Source organism: Danaus plexippus, chromosome Z (assembly GCF_018135715.1).
Source record: "Danaus plexippus chromosome Z, MEX_DaPlex, whole genome shotgun sequence".
In the NCBI taxonomy this organism is placed as follows: Eukaryota; Metazoa; Arthropoda; class Insecta; order Lepidoptera; family Nymphalidae; genus Danaus; species Danaus plexippus.
In genome coordinates, this window is record NC_083559.1 from 7,390,923 (window position 1) to 7,413,214 (window position 22,292).

General features: G+C 30.0%; 2 protein-coding genes across 3 annotated transcripts; one reads left to right on the plus strand and one right to left on the minus strand.

Moving 5' to 3' along the window:
* The first annotated feature begins 343 nt into the window (after positions 1 to 343).
* Positions 344 to 9,939, plus strand: LOC116777691 (trypsin alpha-like). Of its 2 annotated transcripts, XM_032671369.2 has the most exons (8): positions 349 to 505; positions 640 to 779; positions 1,204 to 1,337; positions 2,038 to 2,199; positions 5,069 to 5,162; positions 5,449 to 5,571; positions 8,537 to 8,733; positions 8,936 to 9,939. In XM_032671369.2, exons 1-8 carry the CDS (start codon positions 481 to 483, stop codon positions 9,369 to 9,371), a joined length of 1,311 nt encoding a protein of 436 aa, XP_032527260.2. In that variant the 5' UTR covers positions 349 to 480; the 3' UTR covers positions 9,372 to 9,939. The 2 variants fall into 2 exon arrangements, with proteins under 2 accessions (XP_061382327.1, XP_032527260.2); XM_061526343.1 differs by lacking the exon at positions 8,936 to 9,939 and having other exon boundaries at positions 344 to 505; positions 8,616 to 8,699.
* A 41-nt stretch (positions 9,940 to 9,980) lies between these two features.
* LOC116777813 (protein scabrous) lies at positions 9,981 to 21,646 on the minus strand. Its single transcript, XM_032671542.2, has 6 exons — positions 21,420 to 21,646; positions 16,874 to 17,039; positions 16,272 to 16,439; positions 12,267 to 12,719; positions 11,899 to 12,099; positions 9,981 to 11,433 (listed from the first exon to the last, which is right to left on the minus strand). Exons 1-6 carry the CDS (start codon positions 21,584 to 21,586, stop codon positions 10,720 to 10,722), a joined length of 1,869 nt encoding a protein of 622 aa, XP_032527433.1. The 5' UTR covers positions 21,587 to 21,646; the 3' UTR covers positions 9,981 to 10,719.
* Positions 21,647 to 22,292: the final 646 nt, after the last annotated feature.

The following is a 22,292-nucleotide window of genomic DNA, read 5'->3' on the forward strand; positions in this document are numbered from 1 at the left end:
TGAATAATTTTTTTTACATTGAATTCATCAATGAATTTAATACGTAAAAATTTTTGGTTAAAGGCGTTCGATGTTCATATATAAAATCTAAAATTGAGCAGTAGAAAAAAAATTTCATAAATATAATTTTGAGTCTTTCAACACGTACGTCTTAATTCTTTTGCTTTAGTTGGTTTCTTCGTAACATTTCATATATTTAATTGGCATTACTAATATTGGCAGCTATAGGTATTCTGAGAAGGTACAATAATTCATATTTATTTCAATAAAATAATAATTTTTAAGAATTTCAGGAGCACTCTAAAAGAAGTCTATATATATTTTTTGTAGAGTAACAGAAACTGTAACGATCTCTTGCCATAATACGATTTTGGATTATATCAAATGAAAATTTGCTGATACATCCATAGTCCATTTATTTTGACATGTATAAAGCCATATAGATTTATAACAACGAATAATTTAATTATTCAATCAGCTATGAACACAATTTTATTAATTCTGCGTACGTAATTAAATCCATTATATCAAATTAAATTATAATTTAATTGATATCATATTAGTAACTCTGATATCAAATATTATGATATTCATGTGTACAAAATATGTATTTATTCGACGAAATTAAAAATTTTGCAGTTCTTTTGACGTCTAAATGTGAAAGCCAGGAAATCGAGGAGAATTATTGGTCGTCGAATACGACTGATGAATCTTCGGAATCATTATTTGAAGTGACTGGTTATCCAATGACTGGTGACGTCCCTATATTGAATAGAAAGGTAACAATCTTAATATTTGATATATGTTTAAACCTCCCTCCCCCCGGCAATATGAGGGAGTTATGTGCAAATTGAACGGGAATAATATTTATAAATAAAAACAAGAGTACTGGCCAGAATATGCATTTAAATTTTTGGAACAAGTTCAAACGAGGCCTGAATAAATAAATGCAATTATAACTCAACGTGAACAATCCTTTTTGTTTATAATACCACTGATTTCTGATCATCAATTCTTGAACAACGAGCAGTTATTAATCACTGCTATCATTTAGTGATATGTATTGTGATTAAAGAATACTCACAAAAATTGGTTTACAATGTATGTTTAAGTGATTAGCCGTAATAGGAAGCATAATATAAGGAAATTTTAAATGAAGACTATTTATTTTATTTATTTCAATACAAAACAATCATGTTACAGATTTTTAAGGGAACACGAGTCAATATAAGGGAACATCCGTACATTGTAAGCATTCGTAGACTTTACTCACATTATTTAACTGGGACCTTAATTACGAAAAATTTGATCCTAACCGTTGCTCATCCTTTATACGGGTGAGTGAAAGTAGTTTAAAGTACTTGCAAAAACCTTGATTAATAAGTAAAGTTAGGAACTTTGCACAAAGATCGTGGAATATAGAATTACTAACTTTACCAACTTATTATGAAAGTTCGCTTAATAAAGTACCTTTATCGAATGAATATATTTTACTAATATTATTTACTAAAAATACTTCTTAAGTCTAAATAAATCAACTAAACTTAAGCGAATTTTGACTTATGTTTAATCATAATATTTACAATTTAATTTTTTTTTTATTAGACCCGGTGACTATTTTTCCTATAACCTTTATGGTATGATAAGTAGACAAAGACTTTTTTTACAAACTCGTAGCTAGTATACAAGAAACAAATCTACTTCCCGTTTACAATTCATAAATTATGCTGAATTTTTCCTGTTCCATGCACACGTGGCAACATGATGTTGCATTTTCTATGTACTGTGTGTTCATACGGATGTACAACAAATTTATTAATTACGAATTGTGAAACTTTCAGTTAAATTAAATTAGAATATTGAAAACTTTATTTAATGATTACATTTCTTATTCCTTTATTACAAAACTATATAATTTATTTAAACATCAAAAACTACATGGCGAGTATTTAAACACAAAACCGTTTAAAATATTTATGTAGCAAATCTATTCTCATATAAGGTTTAATAGACCTGAATTCGGTCCTAATATTGTAGAGTGCCAGTGAACGAGTTAAGAGTTGTAATGGGGGAAAACTATGCAGACAGGGGCACTATACTGTTGACAGTCATATTAGTGATTATACATCAGGACTTTGACAAATACACGCTTGTCGGAGATCTCGCTATTATCCGCTTTTATGAAGATATTATTTTCAAGTAAGCGTTTATTAATTTTTTTAAATCTTTACTTGTAGAAGACTTAAGTATTTAATATGTAATTTTGAATATTGGAATAATCTTATTGAGTATTTATATAAATATATATACTTAAAACATGCAAAAATGTTTTTGTTCTGAATATATATATTTTTTAATTTATTGTTGCAAAATAAGGATCATTGGAAAGATTGTAATATAATCTGAAATTTAAAAGCTTTTAATTTATTTTCAATCTGCAACATAAAATAATAAAACGTTTATGATAAAATGATTATTGGAAGGTGGGAGTTTCGATTTTTATAAATAAATTTTCAGGTGTCTGTTTGTGTTTTAAAATAACTTTTTTCCCCATAGTGAGTACATACCGTTTCCTTTCGTTTTTAGGTAGCTAACTGTGTATTAATAAACAATATTATTTTATTAAATTTTGTTTATTGGTAAATGTGATTATGTGGGGTTATTTAAGATAGGCCGGAGCCTGGAGGTAATTTAACAATGCGATAACTTTATGATAGAAAAATTCATAAGGCTACTTATGCATATAATATGCACGTTTGCGAAATGAAATCTTACGCTATGTTAAAAAAAATGCGAAAAGTCGCGGAGTGCGAGTAGTTTAAAGTAAATGAAACATTGAACAAATTAAAATTTACGAATATTGCCTCTTAGCACCAGACAAAGGGGTGGCTGGGGGGAATATCCACCTCCCACTTGACCGTTACAGTCAGATATTATTATAAAAAACTGTAATAAAATATTTCTTCAATTTATAAGCTGTTATTGGAAAATGTTTCATCAGAAATACTTTTCAATTACGAAAATTGTATCAGAGATTTCTGTAAAAGTAAGAGATATGATTTATAAAAAGTAATTACTTTTCTTTAATCATATAGATACGTATTAGAAACTTTTAGATATTCTGGACGTTAGGTACATATTAGAGTAAAAAACTTTTAAAATAAAGGACTCTTTTTCCAATATTTTTTTTTTATTAATTAATGTTTTTATCAGAATATAGCCAGTAATTTTGATTGAAATGAAATAAAACAACGTAAAAAGTAATATTGCGGGAATGTCATCAAATATTACTATTTCATAGGTTATTCATGCTTATGAAAAGTTAATTGGAGTGTCTCTCTGGATTTCGTATAGTGAGGATATTCTTACAATATTTAATAATATTTTAACATTTTTGTATATGACGTGTTTTCCTGAAAAACACTCTTGTGACATTAAAAATACATGTTCATTTAACAAACACCAAGTTAAAAAAATATGAAAAGTATTTCAATTACAAAAGTAAATTTTGAAAACAAGTGAGTATCTAAAGTTCACAACTGTGAGGTTGCCAAAGATGGTTATGATCAACCCAACTACTAACTTGCTACGTTGAAGTCCTAATCTTTTTGTAAGTTATTTCAATAAATAGGAAATTAATACTAGTGCTTAATTATGGTTCCGGACTTACAAATTTTGTATTAAACTTTTTTGAGATAAAACAGTTGGAAATTTTTTAAATATAATCAATTTACTAAAAATATATCAACATTTCAATGCTTTTCTGACAGGCATGGAGACAGGAATATTATTAACAGTAGACCGATGTGTAACCTACTTTTATTATAAATATAATAAATCCAACAAAAATGTTTCCGATATACCATTATTTAACTCTTGCTTACCTAAGCTATATTCAGTAGATAGTGGCAAGTTTGTACAAATAAAAAGATAAAAGTTCATGTTTTGCTGGAAATACTTTTTAGTAAAATAACAGTATTAGCAACTTATAATAAAATAATAGGCTTTGGATGTTATTAGTGAATATTATTGAAAAAGTTACCCGGGCAACAAAAAGTCGGGATAAACTAGCGAATAATTTTCGAAATTAAGTACCTGATTAAGAAATGTTTTTAAATATTATATTAAAATCAATATGTTCATGTAATGTAAATGCGTATATCCGTGTAGAAACGTTAGGAACTTTTGTCACAGTCAGGATAAAATGAGTTTTTAAAATAAACAGAAAAGTGATCTAAGAGAAGCTATACATTTACTCGAAAATTCCTTTGGTTAACAATTAAAAATATAAACGAGAATGTTTGGGAATGTCCTTGTAATCGGATTATTGTGTATAAAAAGCTGCTAGGTCGGTTTTGAGTAAGACATACGAGCGATATTACCTGCGATCATAATAAATTAAATATTTGTGTTTTCTGTACTTACCGTGTTTATATTGTTAATCAAACCCTAGCTCGTAAAAAAATGAAATACTTGTGTATCGCTTAAATAAAAAAATGCTTAAACATAGTTTATATAAATAAGACGATAACAATTTAAATTGCTTATTTGTTTGCTGTTTTTCTCTCGTTATTAGAAAAAAATAAGAGAGGGATTTTGTTTTGATATAAAATTGTTTATTTTTAACTGATGTTATTTTTTACAATAGTTATTACTTCATAGATTATTATTTTCATTTTATTTTAAAAAGGTTGAAATTTCCTTTCTTCATTATTTCATTTGATCATTTTATCAATATTGTATTACGGTTATTAAAATTTTTATTTGGGAATTTATGTAGTTTCGCATAGTTTTTTTTTGGTTTATTTCATATTGTACACTTGCTTCTTTGCAATAGGTTGTAGACTATTCACTTTAACTTTATGTAAGATATGTATATAAGTAGTAGCTAAGAACATTTCACACAAAAAAGATTCAACTTTTTTGTTATAGGTAAGATATGTATTTTTTATATAAAATTGTTAATTAAACCCGAACATACATTAACAATCGGGTGAACTGTTTGATAGATTTTAGAAGTACATGATAAACTGTTAATTATCATATCAATAACCAAGTATATTTTCAGATCCAACGTAAAGAGCATTTCACTGGTCGCACCTTATGTGAATATCGTGAATAGCACTGCTTTTGTTACTGGATGGGGTAGATGCGATCTAACTGTGAGTAATCTAAAGTATCTAATTACCACTGCCTAGACGCTTATAAGATCTATAGTAGATTTATAGCAGTTAAAATTCTCAGAAGTTTACAGATTATTTAATACTTATATTAAGTTACCTAAGCTGGAAATAAGAAAAATTATCGTTGTAGATTTTTTTATGATCCGTTCTTAATAAAACATAATAGTTTGTTTGATAGCACCACTCAGGTTACAAATTTACTTCCAGACCTATGGGGAAAGTTTAAGAGCTGCAGCTATTTAAATATTAAAACTTTTTAATGCAGGGAAAAGAGTTGTGTCTGCCACGCGGGTCACAATATTATCCAGGCGAGATGTTGGACCCTATGCTGAGAACTATTTCATTAACTATTACTTCACCTAATTATTATTGCCAGGGATACAGAAAGGTGAGTTAATTTTTTAGTTATTTTAGGTCATGGATATCTTCTATTCAAGGAATAATAAAGAAGCAATTTTAAAATATATTCACTGTAAATTGCTAGTAACTTTACTGTTAAATCAATACTTGTCGTCATATGTAAAACCGAAGCATGACGAACAAAAAAGTTAAAAAAAAACATCTATTAAGAGATATATATGAAGTGAATTATATAAACTAGATCCTAAAATAAATGTAGCCCTTAACAGTAGCAGGCACATTAAATATTCAAAACCATTTAGATGCATGAAACGGCAAGTAATATGAGACTTGACGTTAATTGCTTTACATACCAAGTTTAGTCAAAAGTAAGGTTGGTTATCCATTTTAAACTGACAAATAGTCAAGTATGCTTAGCAGTTACAAATTTGCCGTATAAAATTTATGGTAAAGAAGTTACAAAACCTATCTTATAACTTTTCGATTGTTGCAGTATGTGTGTTTATTTCGCCTATTATAATTTTTGGGTCGCCTCGGAGGAAAAAAAATAACGTACCTATACTAAAATTAACAACATCTATACTTATAAAAAAAGTCGTGGTGGTCTGGAGGTTAAAAGGCTCGCCTCTCATACGTGAAGGCGCAGGTTCGAAACCTGGCAAGTACCAATGTGATCTTTTCCGAGTCATATATACTTTCTAAGAGTATTTAGACACCACTGACGGACGGTGAAGGAAAACATCGTGAGGAAACCTGGTCTAATTTCAAATTATAAGATTGAATTCGCCAACCCGTCTTGAGCAAGCGTGGAAATTAATGCTCTAACCTTCTCCATGTGAGAAGAGGCCTTTGCTCAGCAGTGGGCGCCTATAGGCTGATGATGATGATGATGATACTTATAATAAATCTGTAGAGAGGTCAATACTGTACATGAAATATATTTTCTAAATAACTATTAGTGGTGATTAGTGATCGATACTGATGCAAAAAATCCAATCAGTAAATTTTTTTGTCTGTCTGTCTGTCTGTATGTTCCTTATAGAAACAAAAACTACTCGACAAATTTTAACAAAACTTGGTACATTATTATTCTTCATACTCCCGGGCAGGTTATAGTTTACTTTTCCTGACGCTACAATTAAACGGAGCAGAGCGGTGAAGGAAAATATTGGGAAAACGGGAGAAATGTCTTCGTTTTTTAGCTTCCGTCGCGCGTGCAGCCTCAATGGTTAAAGCTACATACAAAGCATGTACAACCACGGAAATATTCTATATCAAAATATCCCAGAACAGCATATGTACATATATCTTTTATGGTTGACTAACAATAACACGTTTAACTCCCGATAACTTAGCAGTTCGGAGCTTTCTGAATATATTTGTTACGTTTATAATACTCTCTCTCTTAATTGTCTCTCATCCTTAATTTAAAAAAATATATCATTATTACCTAATCAATAAAAAAAGAGTCATAGAAATCGGTATAGAAACACCAAACTTATACATGAAATACGCTAAGAAGACATCGCGTGTGAATACTGAATCGTGCTGTTGATGCGTTCAGAGCGTTAGACCTTATTGACAGACAATAATTGATCTTATAAACCGTGCTTATCAGCGCGACTTTTAGTCTTTAAATAGTTTATTTTAATTCCTTTTGTTGTTATATTATAAAATAGGTTTAGTTGTTTTGCTAGTGTATAAAAATCGTTCAAATTCCAAATTATTAATAGTTTTCATTTAATTATTCCAAATATATTTTGTATCCGACTACAACGAACAGTCGACTATAAGAAATCAATATTTTCCGAATTTCAATACTGAACTTATTTCACAACTTCAGAACATGTTGCATCAGGTTAATTCGTATATGTGCAGTTTTGAATCGGCATTAGAAGCTCTTCTCAAGATGGTGATAACAATTATAAAATTGTAGTAAATGCCGATAGGCGTCCAACTCAGAAACACTCTGGGCGTTATAACGTTCCATCCACTAATGAAGTTGCTATAGTATTGATTGACCAGGAATGTGATAGGCCTGATATCGTTATACGTTTCAGAGACAATCGTTTGCAACGTATTTTCGAAACCCACAGAGTTAACGACAGTTTGCAATATCCTTTGATATACTGTCGAGGGAAAGATGGTTATAATTTTCCTGTATACAAAACCGATCCGCGCACAGTCGCACCTAATTGTAATAAAATGGTGTCAAGCCTACAATTTTATTGTTACCACTTCCAAGTGAGACGGAATAGATTTGTATACTTTCAACGTTTTCGTGGCTTATTTAATCAGTTTATTGTTGACATGTACGCAAAAAGTAAAACCGAAACATTAGTTTATATTCGTCTAATCAAAGGCAGCTGCAGCTGAAGAATACGTGCACCGTCGCGACACGATACACCAAGATACTGATACTGTGAATATGGGCCGTTTAGTTATTTTACCCTTTTCTTTTACTGCCCGTCCACGCTACATTCACGAACGTACTCAAAACGCTTTTTCTTACTTAAAAATATGGACGGTCGCGGGCAAAAGTTAGTTTTAAATATAGTTGTTGTGGGTGGAAAATGCTTACTGTACACATTTTGTATAAAAACATCTTGAACTTATTATACTTTAGTCATATTAGAGTTTGAAAAAGTACAAATAAATCTGTTTATTGTCGTTGTTACACTACTTTTATCATATTAAAAAACTTACATAAAACTTATCACTACATATTTTTAATAAACATTTTCACAAAGATTTTTTATATTATTTTCTTTAAATTTGTTTATGTTAGTTTCTGCATTTCAAATTAAAAATAAATGTGAATAAATCAAAATAATGTTGAAGATAAAATATTTTCATATAAAAAAGGAAAATTCTTCCTAGGATAGCAAAAATACATTTTATATAGCTGTATTATCGGTCAAACCTTAAGGTTTTAACCGTAAATATGACAACGATGACATGATTTTAATGACATTGTATCCGATTTTCATCAGCACGAGACTCCAGTCCGCAGAGGTATGTTTTGTACTGGCATGGCTCGTGAGGATCATCCAACTTTTCCCTGTCTGGCAGTGCCCGGGGCCCCGTTAGTGGTGAAGGGAAAATTGGCGGCCATCTTGTCTTGGGGCTTTGGATGTGGTTATCAGAACGATCTCCCTCTCGTATATACTGACATCAAATATTACATAAAGTGAATATGACTTTATTTTATTTTTTCAAAAGCTTTTGTATATTAGAAATGTTTTTATATGAGATCATCACTATAAATTTACGATTTATTTATTAATAACTATTGATTGCTTTATGTAAGACCAGTTTATATAAGGAACTATTAAATTAATTTAAGCGAAGTCGTTAACTAAAAAATTATATATTATTTGCTTTTGTTTTAGTTGGATAACTCAAAACGTGGCAAAAATACGAAAGATTGCTAAAAAAGATTTTAAGCCACTATTCGACGCAACTAAATCATGGGTTCTCTTGGAATGGTTTACAAAATCAAGAATAGTGAAACCAAAACGCCACTATCACAGAAACAGGGAGCTACAACTAATTAATCTAGACCAAAGTCTAAGTAACCTCCGAGGGCAGATTTTTGATTTAAGAGATTTTATTTTTAACAGACAATATAAAGAAAAAAAGCTGACAATGTATAAAGAAATCCAAAATTCAGCAAAAGAAGGAAATAATACAAAACATCTTATAGAAAAAATGAAACTTCTTTCATATACGGGAAAACCACTTCCTTTCTTCAGTAATAAGTCTTTATTAGAAATAGCTTCCAATTACGATGACTTCAGTAGTTCTAATGAAGATGAAAAGAATTAAGAAATGTTCTGTTAATAAAAAAATTTTTTCATAAAAAATAATATCAATTAGTTGAAATATTTTAATGAATATTACTTTAAATCGCGGCTTTATTCACAAACCGCACATAATGGTTCTCAGTAGTTCGCCGCAGTTACAACATTAATTATTGACCACACCAAATAGTTTGAAAATTAATACCTTTGAATCAATTTCATATTAATTTGCTTACAGACTCAGTGATATATATAGTTTATGTTAAATATTATAATTATTATTGAGGAATTAATTACATTAAGAAGTTAATTTAACATATGTATAATAAACTGTATTAACCAAATTTTTGTCGAATCAATACCTACACACACACACACACACACACACATATATATATATATATAGTTATTTAACTTTGAATAAATAAAAAGAATACTTATTATTAAATTTATTTACTTTATATACCTCACAATATTTTATTTTGATAAGAATTAAAATTCTTCAAAAAATAGTTTACTGACCGTTAAAAAGTACTAAGAATAAAAAGAAAGTAAAAAATTAATGTGATGTAGCAATTTTTTATTTGTTTTTTAAAAATGGGTAATAAAACACTATACTTTTCACGAGCTACTTTATTTGGTTTAAATCCCTTGGTACTATGGTAATCGATAAACAATCGTATAACTAAATTACAAAACTGATGATAATATGTTACCTTATTAAAAACTCAGTGATTTTGAAAAAGCTATGGTGCATTATACATTTTAACAAATTGCTATATCAGAGAACAATAACATAATATCATACTGTAAAAAAATATTCTACTTAATGAATTTTAGATTAAATTGATTACTGTAGCTAATTTTGCAAATAAGGAAATATTAACAAAAATCATTTAATAAAAATTAAGAAATCTTATTATGAAATTATATACAAGTAAATTAGCGTTTTAACTTAAACTATATATTTACAAAATTGAAAAATAAATAATATTATATCCTACAATAATTGCGATGTGATGCTAAGAAATCTTAAAATTAACATTTTTATAGCGTTACAAAATTATTACAAGCACTTCATTCAATACTTGTTGTCGCAAACTAAGACAGTTTCTTTTACAACAAATTACTTTTAAATCTTAATAACCGAAATATTTAATAATTTGATTACCTAGTCAGGGAGATTAATATACTATAATAGACACCTATAGAGTATATTAAGCAAAAATCTATGCACTACAATGAACTTTTAAAGATTATATATTTTAATTGATTACTAGGATATCTTTGGCATGATTACTCATAATAATAGTTACAATAATTTAAATGTAGATGTTTAAATAATATGAATTGAAAACGCAGTATCTTGTAATTTAAGTACAGCGTTTGTTACGGAATAGGCGCATCTCACTGGTTGCAACCGCTATCCACTCATTCCTTAGAGAGTCAAACCAGGTCAAACCAAGAGTGTACTTGCCATTGATATTCACGTGCTGGCAATGAGAGAACCACCAACCTCCTTCATAGTTGGCAGCGCAATGAGTATTCGAGATGTCTCTGTCGTGGTCGATGGCAGAAAATTCCATATGGTTTTGGTACTCAAAAGCGTCACTAGCATTGCCTCTGAAACCGCTCACAGTCAAAACATATCCAGTATCAGCGCTTCCAACGGAGAAATGATCATATTCAGCATGCCAAGAGCTTCCATAAATATCGGTCATCTCGATCCTCATAGAAGAGCAGTTATCAGCGGTCAATTGGTGCATCGATTCCAAGCCAAGCCAAAATTCGGAGGCTGCGTTACCAAAACCTTGCACGTATTGAGCAAATTTCCTATTAAATTCTACGGATCCGTTGTAACGTCGTTGAATAAGGGTACTTCCATTGGTACAAAAGGTCTCAATCGGAGAATGGCCAGGGTTTATTAAATAAACTTGGTCAGGTCCAGTCACGCTTGAGCAATCCTTAGGTAATTGAACAACCAGATTTTCATACTCACGTTCCAGGGGTTGAAGCTCTTTAACTTCATCAATAAGTTCAGGGAGCGGAATATATTGACTAATCATTGTTGTCTTATTGGCTTCACTCTATAACAAACACAATATGAAAGTGGTGGTATGTCACACGGACGTATGAAAAAGGTTTATTCATAAATACTCTATATTTTATATTCAAAATGGTTACAAGTCATTTATATTTCCTTTGGCGGTGGTAAGTTCAAGAATCTGTATATTATGATTGTATTTATATAACAGATGCATTGAGAAAGTAAATTGTGATATTGAAGCAGTGATTTGAAAATGTTAATTGCAAAAAGAGACTGGTTCGATCGGAATGTACATGTCTATTAAAATAAATATTACATTTGTATATTTAAGGCTAAATTTCATAAGCTATGGTTGAGATGCATGTTGTAAAATATAAAAAAACTTATTCAAATGTCACAAAGAATTCTTTTTTTGCTAAACTTATAATTAATGAAAATATCATATTTTAATTATTATTATTTGTATTGATAATCTTGACAAATATTTAAGATGCATTTTTTTTACCTTGAGAATGTGATCGTTAAGGCGGTAGTAGTGTTGCTTGCTTATATTTTCGAGACCGATCACAGAGTCATTGAGAGCTTTGATAACGAGACGATCCATTTCGGCACGATCAATGGTGTTGCTCACGCTGACTGCGATGGCCTTAACAGATTGACGGAGATTCTCTTGGTCCTCTTTTAGATAAGAAGATTGAGCGTTGAGCTATATAAATAAAAAAAATAAAAATCAGAAATATAACAAAGCAATAAGAGTATGATTTTATCTGACCAAGGCATCTTGTGAGATATGCAGATCCTTTGTGTGCTCAAAAAGTAACTAAAATATATAAACTAATTAATTAAATAAACTAGAAATGAGTAAAAACGTACCTGGGCGAAGCTAAGATCCAGTTTAGATATCTCTTTTCTAAACTCGGGAATTGTTTTGTCAGCTTTGTTCTCAATGCTTTCAACGTCCTCGCGCAGTTCAAGCATAGAGGCATGGACTTTATCAAAGTCGGCCACTCGTTGGGTTACATTGTTCAGTTCATTTTTGATTGTGTTAGTTTCAGTTGCAAGGTAATCTACTCGAGTTGAGACCAGATTCCAGTTAGCTTCTTCAATGCGGTCGAGGCGACGAAGCACATCGAGGAGTTGAGTCTGCAAGTGCTGTTGGTATTCATCCAACTGATTTTGGCTGCGGGCCAAACGGGATATTTGGGCGTGCACCATTTTGTTGTGGCGTATTTTGTGTCCATGCTTAGGATGCGAGTCTGAAGCATGTTTTTCGTATGGCTCTAGGACATCATTGAAGCTATCTTCATTGAGTGTCTTCAATTTAATCTATAACCAAAAGATACGTTTGAGTTATGTCTCTGATACGACATGACGTGTCATGTAAATTACTGTTTAATAATAAAACTGTAATCAAGTAATATTGTGTTAACATTATGTTAACTTCATTGCAAGTTTGGGAAATATTATTTTTTATATTAAGACAATTTCTTTATTCTGTTTAAATTCACCATTTATAATCCTAGGACTTATACAATACATTATGGAGAAGAGAGTAGTAAATCTCAACCGTTGTAGTAATGGCGAATGTCACTATGAAACTGCACTTCGTCTTTTACAAAATGCACCTTAAATATTATTATATAAGGTTATCTAAGTATGCTTAAAGCAAGGTAAATGTTATTATATTTTTTTCATGTTATATGGATTCGGGATGTGACTATAAAATTACGTATGCAAATACGATGTGAGCTAGAAACATGACGTAGTGAACGATGATAAAAAAAAATAGAACAAGAATGTGGAAAAACCGTGTTTTATTAAACAACATTGTCAAAGTTTTGCTTGCATATATGCAAAAGCTGAAATTATTAGCCGTACTTCATAAATTGTATACGTTACTTGTTTTGAATAGGTTTCACGTAGCGAGTTATGATTGCACGTGCAGTCAAGACAAAGAGTGTTAATTGCAAGTTAACTCTGACCCGGATATAGTTAGTCCTAAGCAATAATGAGTAACTTGTGTACTCGTACGTGGGTAGGTAGCTGCTTTGACATAACAAACTATTGTTATATTGCTTATTTTTTATAATTGATAATATTATCCATAACTTAACAGAAGATAGTATTTAAATAAAAATATTTTTATTTGAAAGTTTCGTATTAGTTATATTGTAGAGCCATGCTTCGTTTTTATACTTTAAAATTCTTATATAAAAACATTTCTGTGAAATGAAAACTTATTCATGATACGGAAGCAAAACCAGTTTTCGAATCCCACATCTCAGTATGTCATACCGGAATAGATGATAGTTATTTATTTATTTTTTAATTATAAGACTATTGTATTTAAAATCGTCAATCTCTTTTAAATAAATTCCGTATAACTTTATCAGATGTTAAAAATCGAAACATTACCACGGGTTAAATATTCACTCGATGAAATTGTAATCTACATTTGATATGCTCTCAATCTTGTTCAACCATTTTAAGTTTACGACAATATGGATTTATATACAGGTAATTTGATATACCTACCTACGAGTAAACTTTTCCCACGATCAGATTGATAAGGTGTATCTTTTGAATAGGGATTGTGTGGAGGTTAGATAAACATGAAGCCATCATATATTGTTGTCCATTGTTTTATTACGTTAGAAATTCTTGATCGAAGTATATACAATTTATAAATAGATATAATAACTCATAATCACAATGAAAGCTGATATTAAAAAAATGTTTTTTATTTTAATCTTTCTTTGAAACGTATTTCTTCTATTTATTGAGAAAGGCACTTCGGTATTAGCTTGTGATTGAGCTTCCGTAATTTGATGCAACGGAACTTAATTAGTATCAATGCATTGATTTGAAAGGCAATCACTAAGCATGGTGCTGTTTCCTTTCTCCAACATTCATATTTGCACATACGCCACAAAGGTCTATTTTTTTTAAGGTATAGTATACCGGCACCGATACAGTTATTTTAATTTTTACGTATTGAAAATTTAAGGAAGAGACCAACAAATGCATAGTGTGCAAATAACAATACTCTGAATTTGTAGCTATTATCCAATGTAAGTAAGCAATATTATATTTTTTTTGACAATAGAAACAGTAATTGTAATAAATATTTTACATATGTATATAAGTTTTATTGCATATAAAACTACATATTTAGTTAGACCGTGAGACAAAAACTGAATCACAGCAGCTTGATTAACGACGGGCCGGGATCAACTTTCGTGTAAATTGTTTCGTACTGTGTGCGGTCCACAGGGTTTTTGTGAGCATTAAAGGGATCGATTGAGCACTAAGCAGTTTCTTATAAACTGGTTAAATGATTTCTCACGTGTCTCAAATGTTTAAGGTTTTATATTACTAATAATTAAACTAAAATTTTACACCATAGTTGTCATTTCTGTTGCCCCGGTTCGATTTTACATTTTTTTTTATATATTAATGAGGTTCTTTAGAAATGTAATGCAAATTACACTTAGTAAGGCAGAGGAATAATAAAAGAGCACATCAATTTCCACCGAAAGGTCATTATCAACAAACAAATATTCGATTTCAAGAATACAACCTTCTTTTAAAATATATTCGCCGTTACATTGTGTAAAGCGTTTAAAATCGACAAAGGCATTTCATGTGACGCGCCCTTTCATCTGACGTGTTTGATCGTCCATTTTTTCCCATCATACTATTGTAAACCAGCTCAATGGAATTTCCTCGTAACGAACAACGCAGGTGCACGGTATTCAGATTGAGGAGATATTTCAAAAACCTACAATCTTTACCTTTAAGAACGGTAAGCAGTGTTTTAAAGACCTGCATGAAGTAAAGTCCCAGTACGTATAGAATGGTAAAAAGTCGCAGGAGCAACGGTTAACGACGGTTATGTTTACTAAGCGTGAAGAGGGTCAGCACCTGTTATTGGGATCTACCGTGGGCAATTAATAATGTTATGTAGCCGAGAATTCCATTTTTATCATATTTTAAACCAAAGTTCATACGTTATTGTATGTATTCATATAAAACTCCTTGTATGAACTCAATAAAATGTTAAAACCTTTAATATCCAACCTCACATGGATTAATAAAATATAAGCACATCAAATACGGCAATGAACTTTAATGGTACAAATATTTTGCAAAGCAATAATGAAATATTTTATTATGTATTACTATTTTTATTATATTAACTATCGTATAAGAATCTACTTGTGTACTGTGTACTTAAACAGATCAAAGGAGATACATACGTACATAAGCTCCTTTAACCAACATACTAACATTACATTACATTAACGCATTTAACTCTGGAAACTTTATAATATTGTAATATAATATATGAACACTAAATGTGTCCTTTAACACACTTATGCATGTGTATAACACACTATTCACGTTTTGTTTCATTCTTGAAGTTTAAGAAGCATTCATTAGTAATGTAACTACAGATTGTGTTGTGTTTCAGAACAGCCAAATAACAAGATATTCTTCTCTACGGGGAATGAAAAGTTTATTTAAATATTAACTAATACGATTACGACTCTTGCTATAATTCCTTTATAATTTTTATTAGACTTTTAATTCATGAATGAAAAAATCATTTTAGAGATATTAAATTAGAAATATTTTAGAGATTCTAACAATTGTAAAAATATATAAATACATAAATTTACGCCTTCTCTTTATAAATGTAAATTGCTTGTAAATATTTTACAATTAATTTGTGTTTGCAAGTTTTTTTTAATAAAGTTCACAAAATTATTATTATTATTTGAAGATCAAGTTTTATTTGAAATCAAATATCAATTTTTTATATAAACTTATGCCAGTTAATAAGGATTATCACCAATTTCAACGGCAAGTACTTACCTCCTTTGAGAGTTTCGCGACTTGACTGCGTATCTCAGCGACCATGCCTCTTATTTCTTGGCTGTCGTATTTGAGCCGGCCGACTTCGCTATCCAATTTGTCCACTCGCGCCTCCTGAGTACGAGCTAACTGAGCCAGGTCCGTGTTCTCAGACAATGCCCGTTTTAACTGTTAATTTTTTTTTAATGAAATTATAAAGTCAATTAGAATCCAAAAATCATAAGGTAAAATTTAAGCTAGGTAATATACATTCCATTTAACTATCCAGGTCGGATGACAATACAATGGCAGGTAATAAATTCTTAGTAAGATTTTTTAAATTGCATTCCGATACTACAATATATGTACCTCTCGAAAAGTTTAACAACAAACATTCAATTATTTAAACTAAATTAAATTTTTTAGTTCGGCTCCAATTTCTGACGAATATCATGTAATAAGCCAGCAATTCTGGTGAATTCAACCCAATAAAGCAGACTTTTTGTATTTGTGTATTTCGAGTGCATTTGACGCTTCGCTGAATTTCTAAATGTGAAGTGAACTGATAAATGTATTCCCACAGAGTAACAGTCATTTAGTTGTAAAATTATGATGATACGTACCTCGTTGCGGATGTTTTGCAATTGTCGCAGCAGTACCGAGCTGTTAATACTTTGACTTAGTTCACGCATTTCAATTCGAAGTTCCCTCATGGAACTCTTCGCCCATTGCAGAGTTGCTTGTTCATTGCGAGTGTAGTTCTCAGTGAACGTATTAGCAGCGTGCTTCCTGTTGAAAGATGTACATCCATTTAGAATCGAACAAGAATTCTATTTGACTTTTAATAAAGTTTTGTGAACGATTTTGAGGAGCAAATCCTTAATTTTGTCTTAATCAAGAGAACAAAATGTTAGTTTGTTTAACATGTGTATCTTATATATCATAAATTCATCACTAAAGTTTATAAGCATTTAAACTTACTTTCGATCATTTTTCTACATTGTCTTATAAAATATATGTACACATACATATACATTGCAAAAGCATTATTGGAATACCAAATTAACTTTTCATTGTAAAAATATCGATTATTATCAACTAAAAAAAAGAATATATTTTTCAAATAATGTTTGATAAAATTTGTATAAAATATTGTTCATTAAGGAGGAGACCCAGTTTGTATAAAAAATTCATTATTTTATTAATCACATGCTAATAACATTGTTGATTGCATATTTCACCAGAAATTGCATAAAAACCATACGCATTCGCTAGAAGTCTTTAATCAACCATTATGAGTTTGCTTTGTATCAAAGGTTTAAGCGAACAGGATGTTTTACGCAAGAGCGCACCAACCGTATCTCCTCTGCACCCCTTTGCTATGCATTAATATTAAATATAATTAAACACCACGATACTCTCAGTATACATTAAAAAAGGGAACGTTTTTAACCGACGATTCATATTATTTAACATATAATATTTTAGTTTTAATGTTCGTTTCTTACTCGCAGTGACATTAAATCGTGAAAAGTGTTTTATAACGAAAATATTTACTTTCTATAACATTAATGTAATACAATTAGAGCAGCCGGGTTCCTTAACTTAGCTTATCTCTGTGTGTTTTATGATAAAGTTTGATAAAACGATCGAATGATATACTTTCTGATTGTTATTTAACAAGCGCGCCACACCTATGAATTTATTTCTTATCATAACGTCCTAGAGAAAGCTCAGAGTATTTATTGACGATTAATTACAAATATTTCAGTTTGAGAGAAAGAAATGTTTATCATAATATGCTTTTCAGCTAGACTTACGTTGTTGGATCTTGCAATATAATTGTAAATTTATAAAATACGTCCATGCTTATATTTTACAAAAAAAAAACTAAGGTATATATTGTTTATCAAATTAATAAATAAGCCTCTTCAAAATTATACTTTTGAGATATTTAGTACTTTGAGTGTGCGAGACAATTAAGTATTCATAAAATAGTGCCTTTTTTTCAATATACAGAGAACAAGTATTATCTTGTTTATTATTGAATAAACAGTAATAAAAGGTGGTGCAATTATCGATTTTAATCAATTTTGTATTTACTACGGCGAGTAGATATCTATTGCAAGCTTTGGAGGATAGCAGTCATGATCAAATATTGCTAGGTATTTAATTGATTTGTTTATGAATGTTTCAACTTTGCAGAAGTAGAAGACGTAGTGGCTGTTTGAAATAAGACATGTTTACTCATGTAAATATTGTAAGTAACGGGATGGAATTTATCTAAGATATCTTTCTATAGTGTGAAGAAAAAATATCAGAGTAAAGTGAAATTATTTATAACTCATAAAATATTGAGCGGCGTACACAATACAAGGATTGTTAATAGATCTTAAACACTCGATTTTTCGATCCATTTTTAACTAAATATTGATATAAAACTACTTGTATTTCTCAAGATCTTTCGGAATAAAATTTCTCATTTTTAATTTCACAATCATTGTTAGACATGAAGTATGAATCACAAAGTTTTCCTTTATTACTATAGTAAAATTTAGGAATAATAGAAATTGAGGTTTCATTAATTTTTTTTTTTAAATAAAATCTAATTACAACGAATCAAAATTTGTTACTTTTATAATAAGATAAATATCAAAACCCCAAATTATTCCTACAGTAGTAATAAGGATGATTTAAATTTTTTTGATTATTTTTGTTAAGTGACGGAGTTGTAATGTCTATCTAAATATACTTTTGTTTTAAGATTTTGCCGCTTTTGTAGTTGTGGGTATCCGGATGTGGGCTGGCAGCACATTACTTCCGGTCGGAATATAAATAAACATAATACAGCCAGATGTTCACCCCCATCACTGACTAAAAAAGTAACCCCCATCTCGTTTCGCCCTCATAGCGTATAACAGCATAGAAACTTTTTTATATTAAAAAGGTTAATTTTCCATCGATATGAATAAAGATAAATTGAGTAATCACAAGAAATTCACCTACTATTTATTTCATAGTATTAAAAGCATTCATTAGCATTTAAAGTGTTACATATATAAAGTTCAAGCAATTATAATGAACGTGTCAATTTATTTACAATTCTTGAGTCAAAGACGATATATCAACTTTTTTGATTGAAATCGAGATAAAGGCAGAATGTTCTTTACTTAAGATATAAACTTTTCGAGTCTGCAATGTCATGTTTTATTATTAAAATATTGTTACTAAACCAAATTACTTTTATACATATTTTTTCACCAGAAACATTGCTGGTCTAAAATCTTTTATTCCTTAAAATAAATATATTTGTACAAAACTTTAGTACGAATTATTTTTTCATTGGTCATTATTTAAAAAATCTATTTATAACAAAACGTTCAGAACTTATTATAGAATTTTTTTAATCCTTGAATTATATGAAAATAAACATATTTTACTCAATAGATATAATTTACTTGCACTTATGAAAACATGAGCAAATAGCACAATCTTTTTATTACTGATCCGAGCAGGTGTCCCTGCAAACAAGAAGAAATTGTACCCCTAGAGGGAAAATGATAATACTATGATCTTCGCAAGACTCATGTTTAAGTCCAGATAAAAATAAACCTAGCGAAAATCGATCAACAAAACTTAATTAAACAGCTGGCATTATATTCCAGTACGCAAAGCCATTCGGTTACTAATCCTTTGGAATATTTTTTTAAACAAAACTTGTTATAAGGCCGAGTTCAGGATCTCGCAGATTAAAACTGGGAAGTCTGTCTCGCGTATCTTCGTATAACTAGGCAAGTATAGTATACTTTATATAAGGTCGGAATTTGCAAGAAGGCTGCGCTCGATTCGAAGTTGCTGCGTCAACTTAGGCAGGTGTTCGAAAAACCGTATGTTATACAATCGATATTAACATTGATTAAAATATGCACCTGGTTTGAAATCACGATATTTTTTCATCTATTTTGTTTTATATGGTAGTTGATACATTTGATGTATGTATAAATAAAATATATTGTATGTATGTTATTTTGTTTTTATAAAATTGTTTTCTTTATTATTTTTTAAATAAAGCAAATTATATAAGTGAAGTAGTTATTTTATTTGAATTTGAAACACACTTTTTTATAGATGCGAAAATGTGTGTTGTTATCAATTCTCAGCAGATTTATTTTGCGGTAAATGTTTAAAGAGGTTTTAAGCAGTAAACTTATTGTGTTTCGTTTACATAATATAATTACGAGTTCGCATAAAAGCTTTTTTATACACAAACAATATTAAAGTAAGTAAGTATACAGAATGTTCGGGAATACATTACATAGCTATATTACAACTTTAGGTTTTGTAAATGCTATCATATTTGTTAAGATTCGTCAATTTCCGTCTTAAAAAACTAAGCCAATCAAATGACCTGGTTTTTAGTAAGAGGCTCTCATTTTCTTAGTGCTTTTCACCACTTGAAACGTCTGAACATTATTCTATGAAAACTTGTGATATTCCAAAAGTTAGTTTAAATGACACCTTCATAGCTGCTTCAAGAAATTGTAACTAAAGTTGGGTCATTATTAGTTCGTAAAAAAATGACAAAGGGGGGAGTTTTACTTTCGAAACATAACTTGACCGGCTTGAATTATAGGATAAATCTTTGAAATGCTTTTGATATTGTACTTCGTTATGGTTGTAAACTATATTAAAGCCAAATTTAATTATACACTTAAATTAAGATTCGACATGGAAAATATACGTTACAGTCAATAGGATAAATAAACGAAGTTGGTTTAAATAATTATTTTTTTTGTAGCTTAAAATAAAACTTCAACAACTTTCATTCTAATAATTTCGATGACTTAAACCAAATGGCGCTGGAGAAATCATTTAAAGTTTACTTGACTTAGTTTTAGTAGAGTATATTATCGCTATCGGCCAAAAAACTTATAAATTTCGCATGGGCTATTAATTAATCGCGCTCTATGCAGAGTAGTACGATATTATTCTTATAAATATAAAATTTACCTTTTAAAAACCCAACTGATCGAGATTTACTCAATTTTAACTTGGTTGTATAAATTTATGAAAATCCAAATCTATTTCATACAAAAGTATCAATAATAAAGCTGGAAAATAAAATAAAAGACTTGAATGTAAAAGTTAATATGAATTTAAAAAACTTACTTGAGTTCCTTAATCTCTTCTTTGAGGCGGGAAACATCAGCCAGATGCACGGTCTTCAGAGCCTTGAATTGTTCGGTCAGGGATAGCAATTCATTTTTAATGTCAATTTCGCGAGCGTTCACCGAACACAAACAAATAATTAGCGCCCAAAGTTTAACGAACTCCATGGCAACCAAATTGAGCGGCGGATATATTTAATTTCGCGAACCGAACGTCTGCGTCGCTCCGTGGTCACGACAGGAATGAGCCGCGGCTTGTCGGAGCCCTCAGCTTTATTATACAGAGTGCAGGGTGTGTTAAGTAAGCGCAGATGCGTTCAACAGTTGTTCTGAACCGAAACCCGCAATGAGTTTGTACCTACACCTATATCATGAGCTGTTGTCCACCATTAAAAAAAAAGGTTTTGGTTGTACCTGTCAATTCATAAAAAGGGCGAAAAAAGTTTAAAGTCCGTTGAAGTGGTCCGTGAGTGTTTTTTTTTACTTTATTAATAATTTATTTAATGCTTTATAAATTTATGTAAATATTTGTAAAAATCGAAATATTGACGAAGGTTCATAATATCCCACAGGTTTAATATTGAATTGTAGCGCACGCTAGAGGAGGCTAATTTGATAAATTTTGAAGTTACTTCTAAAGTGAAGTTGCCAGTTCTAGGAAAGTGTAAATCAGGTCAGAACTCGATATATGTAATCATTTAAACTTTATATTGTAGAATATAATTGTTTGTGTTAAACTATACAAACTATTGTTACTACTACAAAAAGGATTTATTAAATGATAAGGAATAAAATCAAAAATTTTTAGTTATCCCATATCAGTAATGTGTATAAAAAAGTAACGGCTTCCAGATTTGGCCGCTGGCCGCTTCTC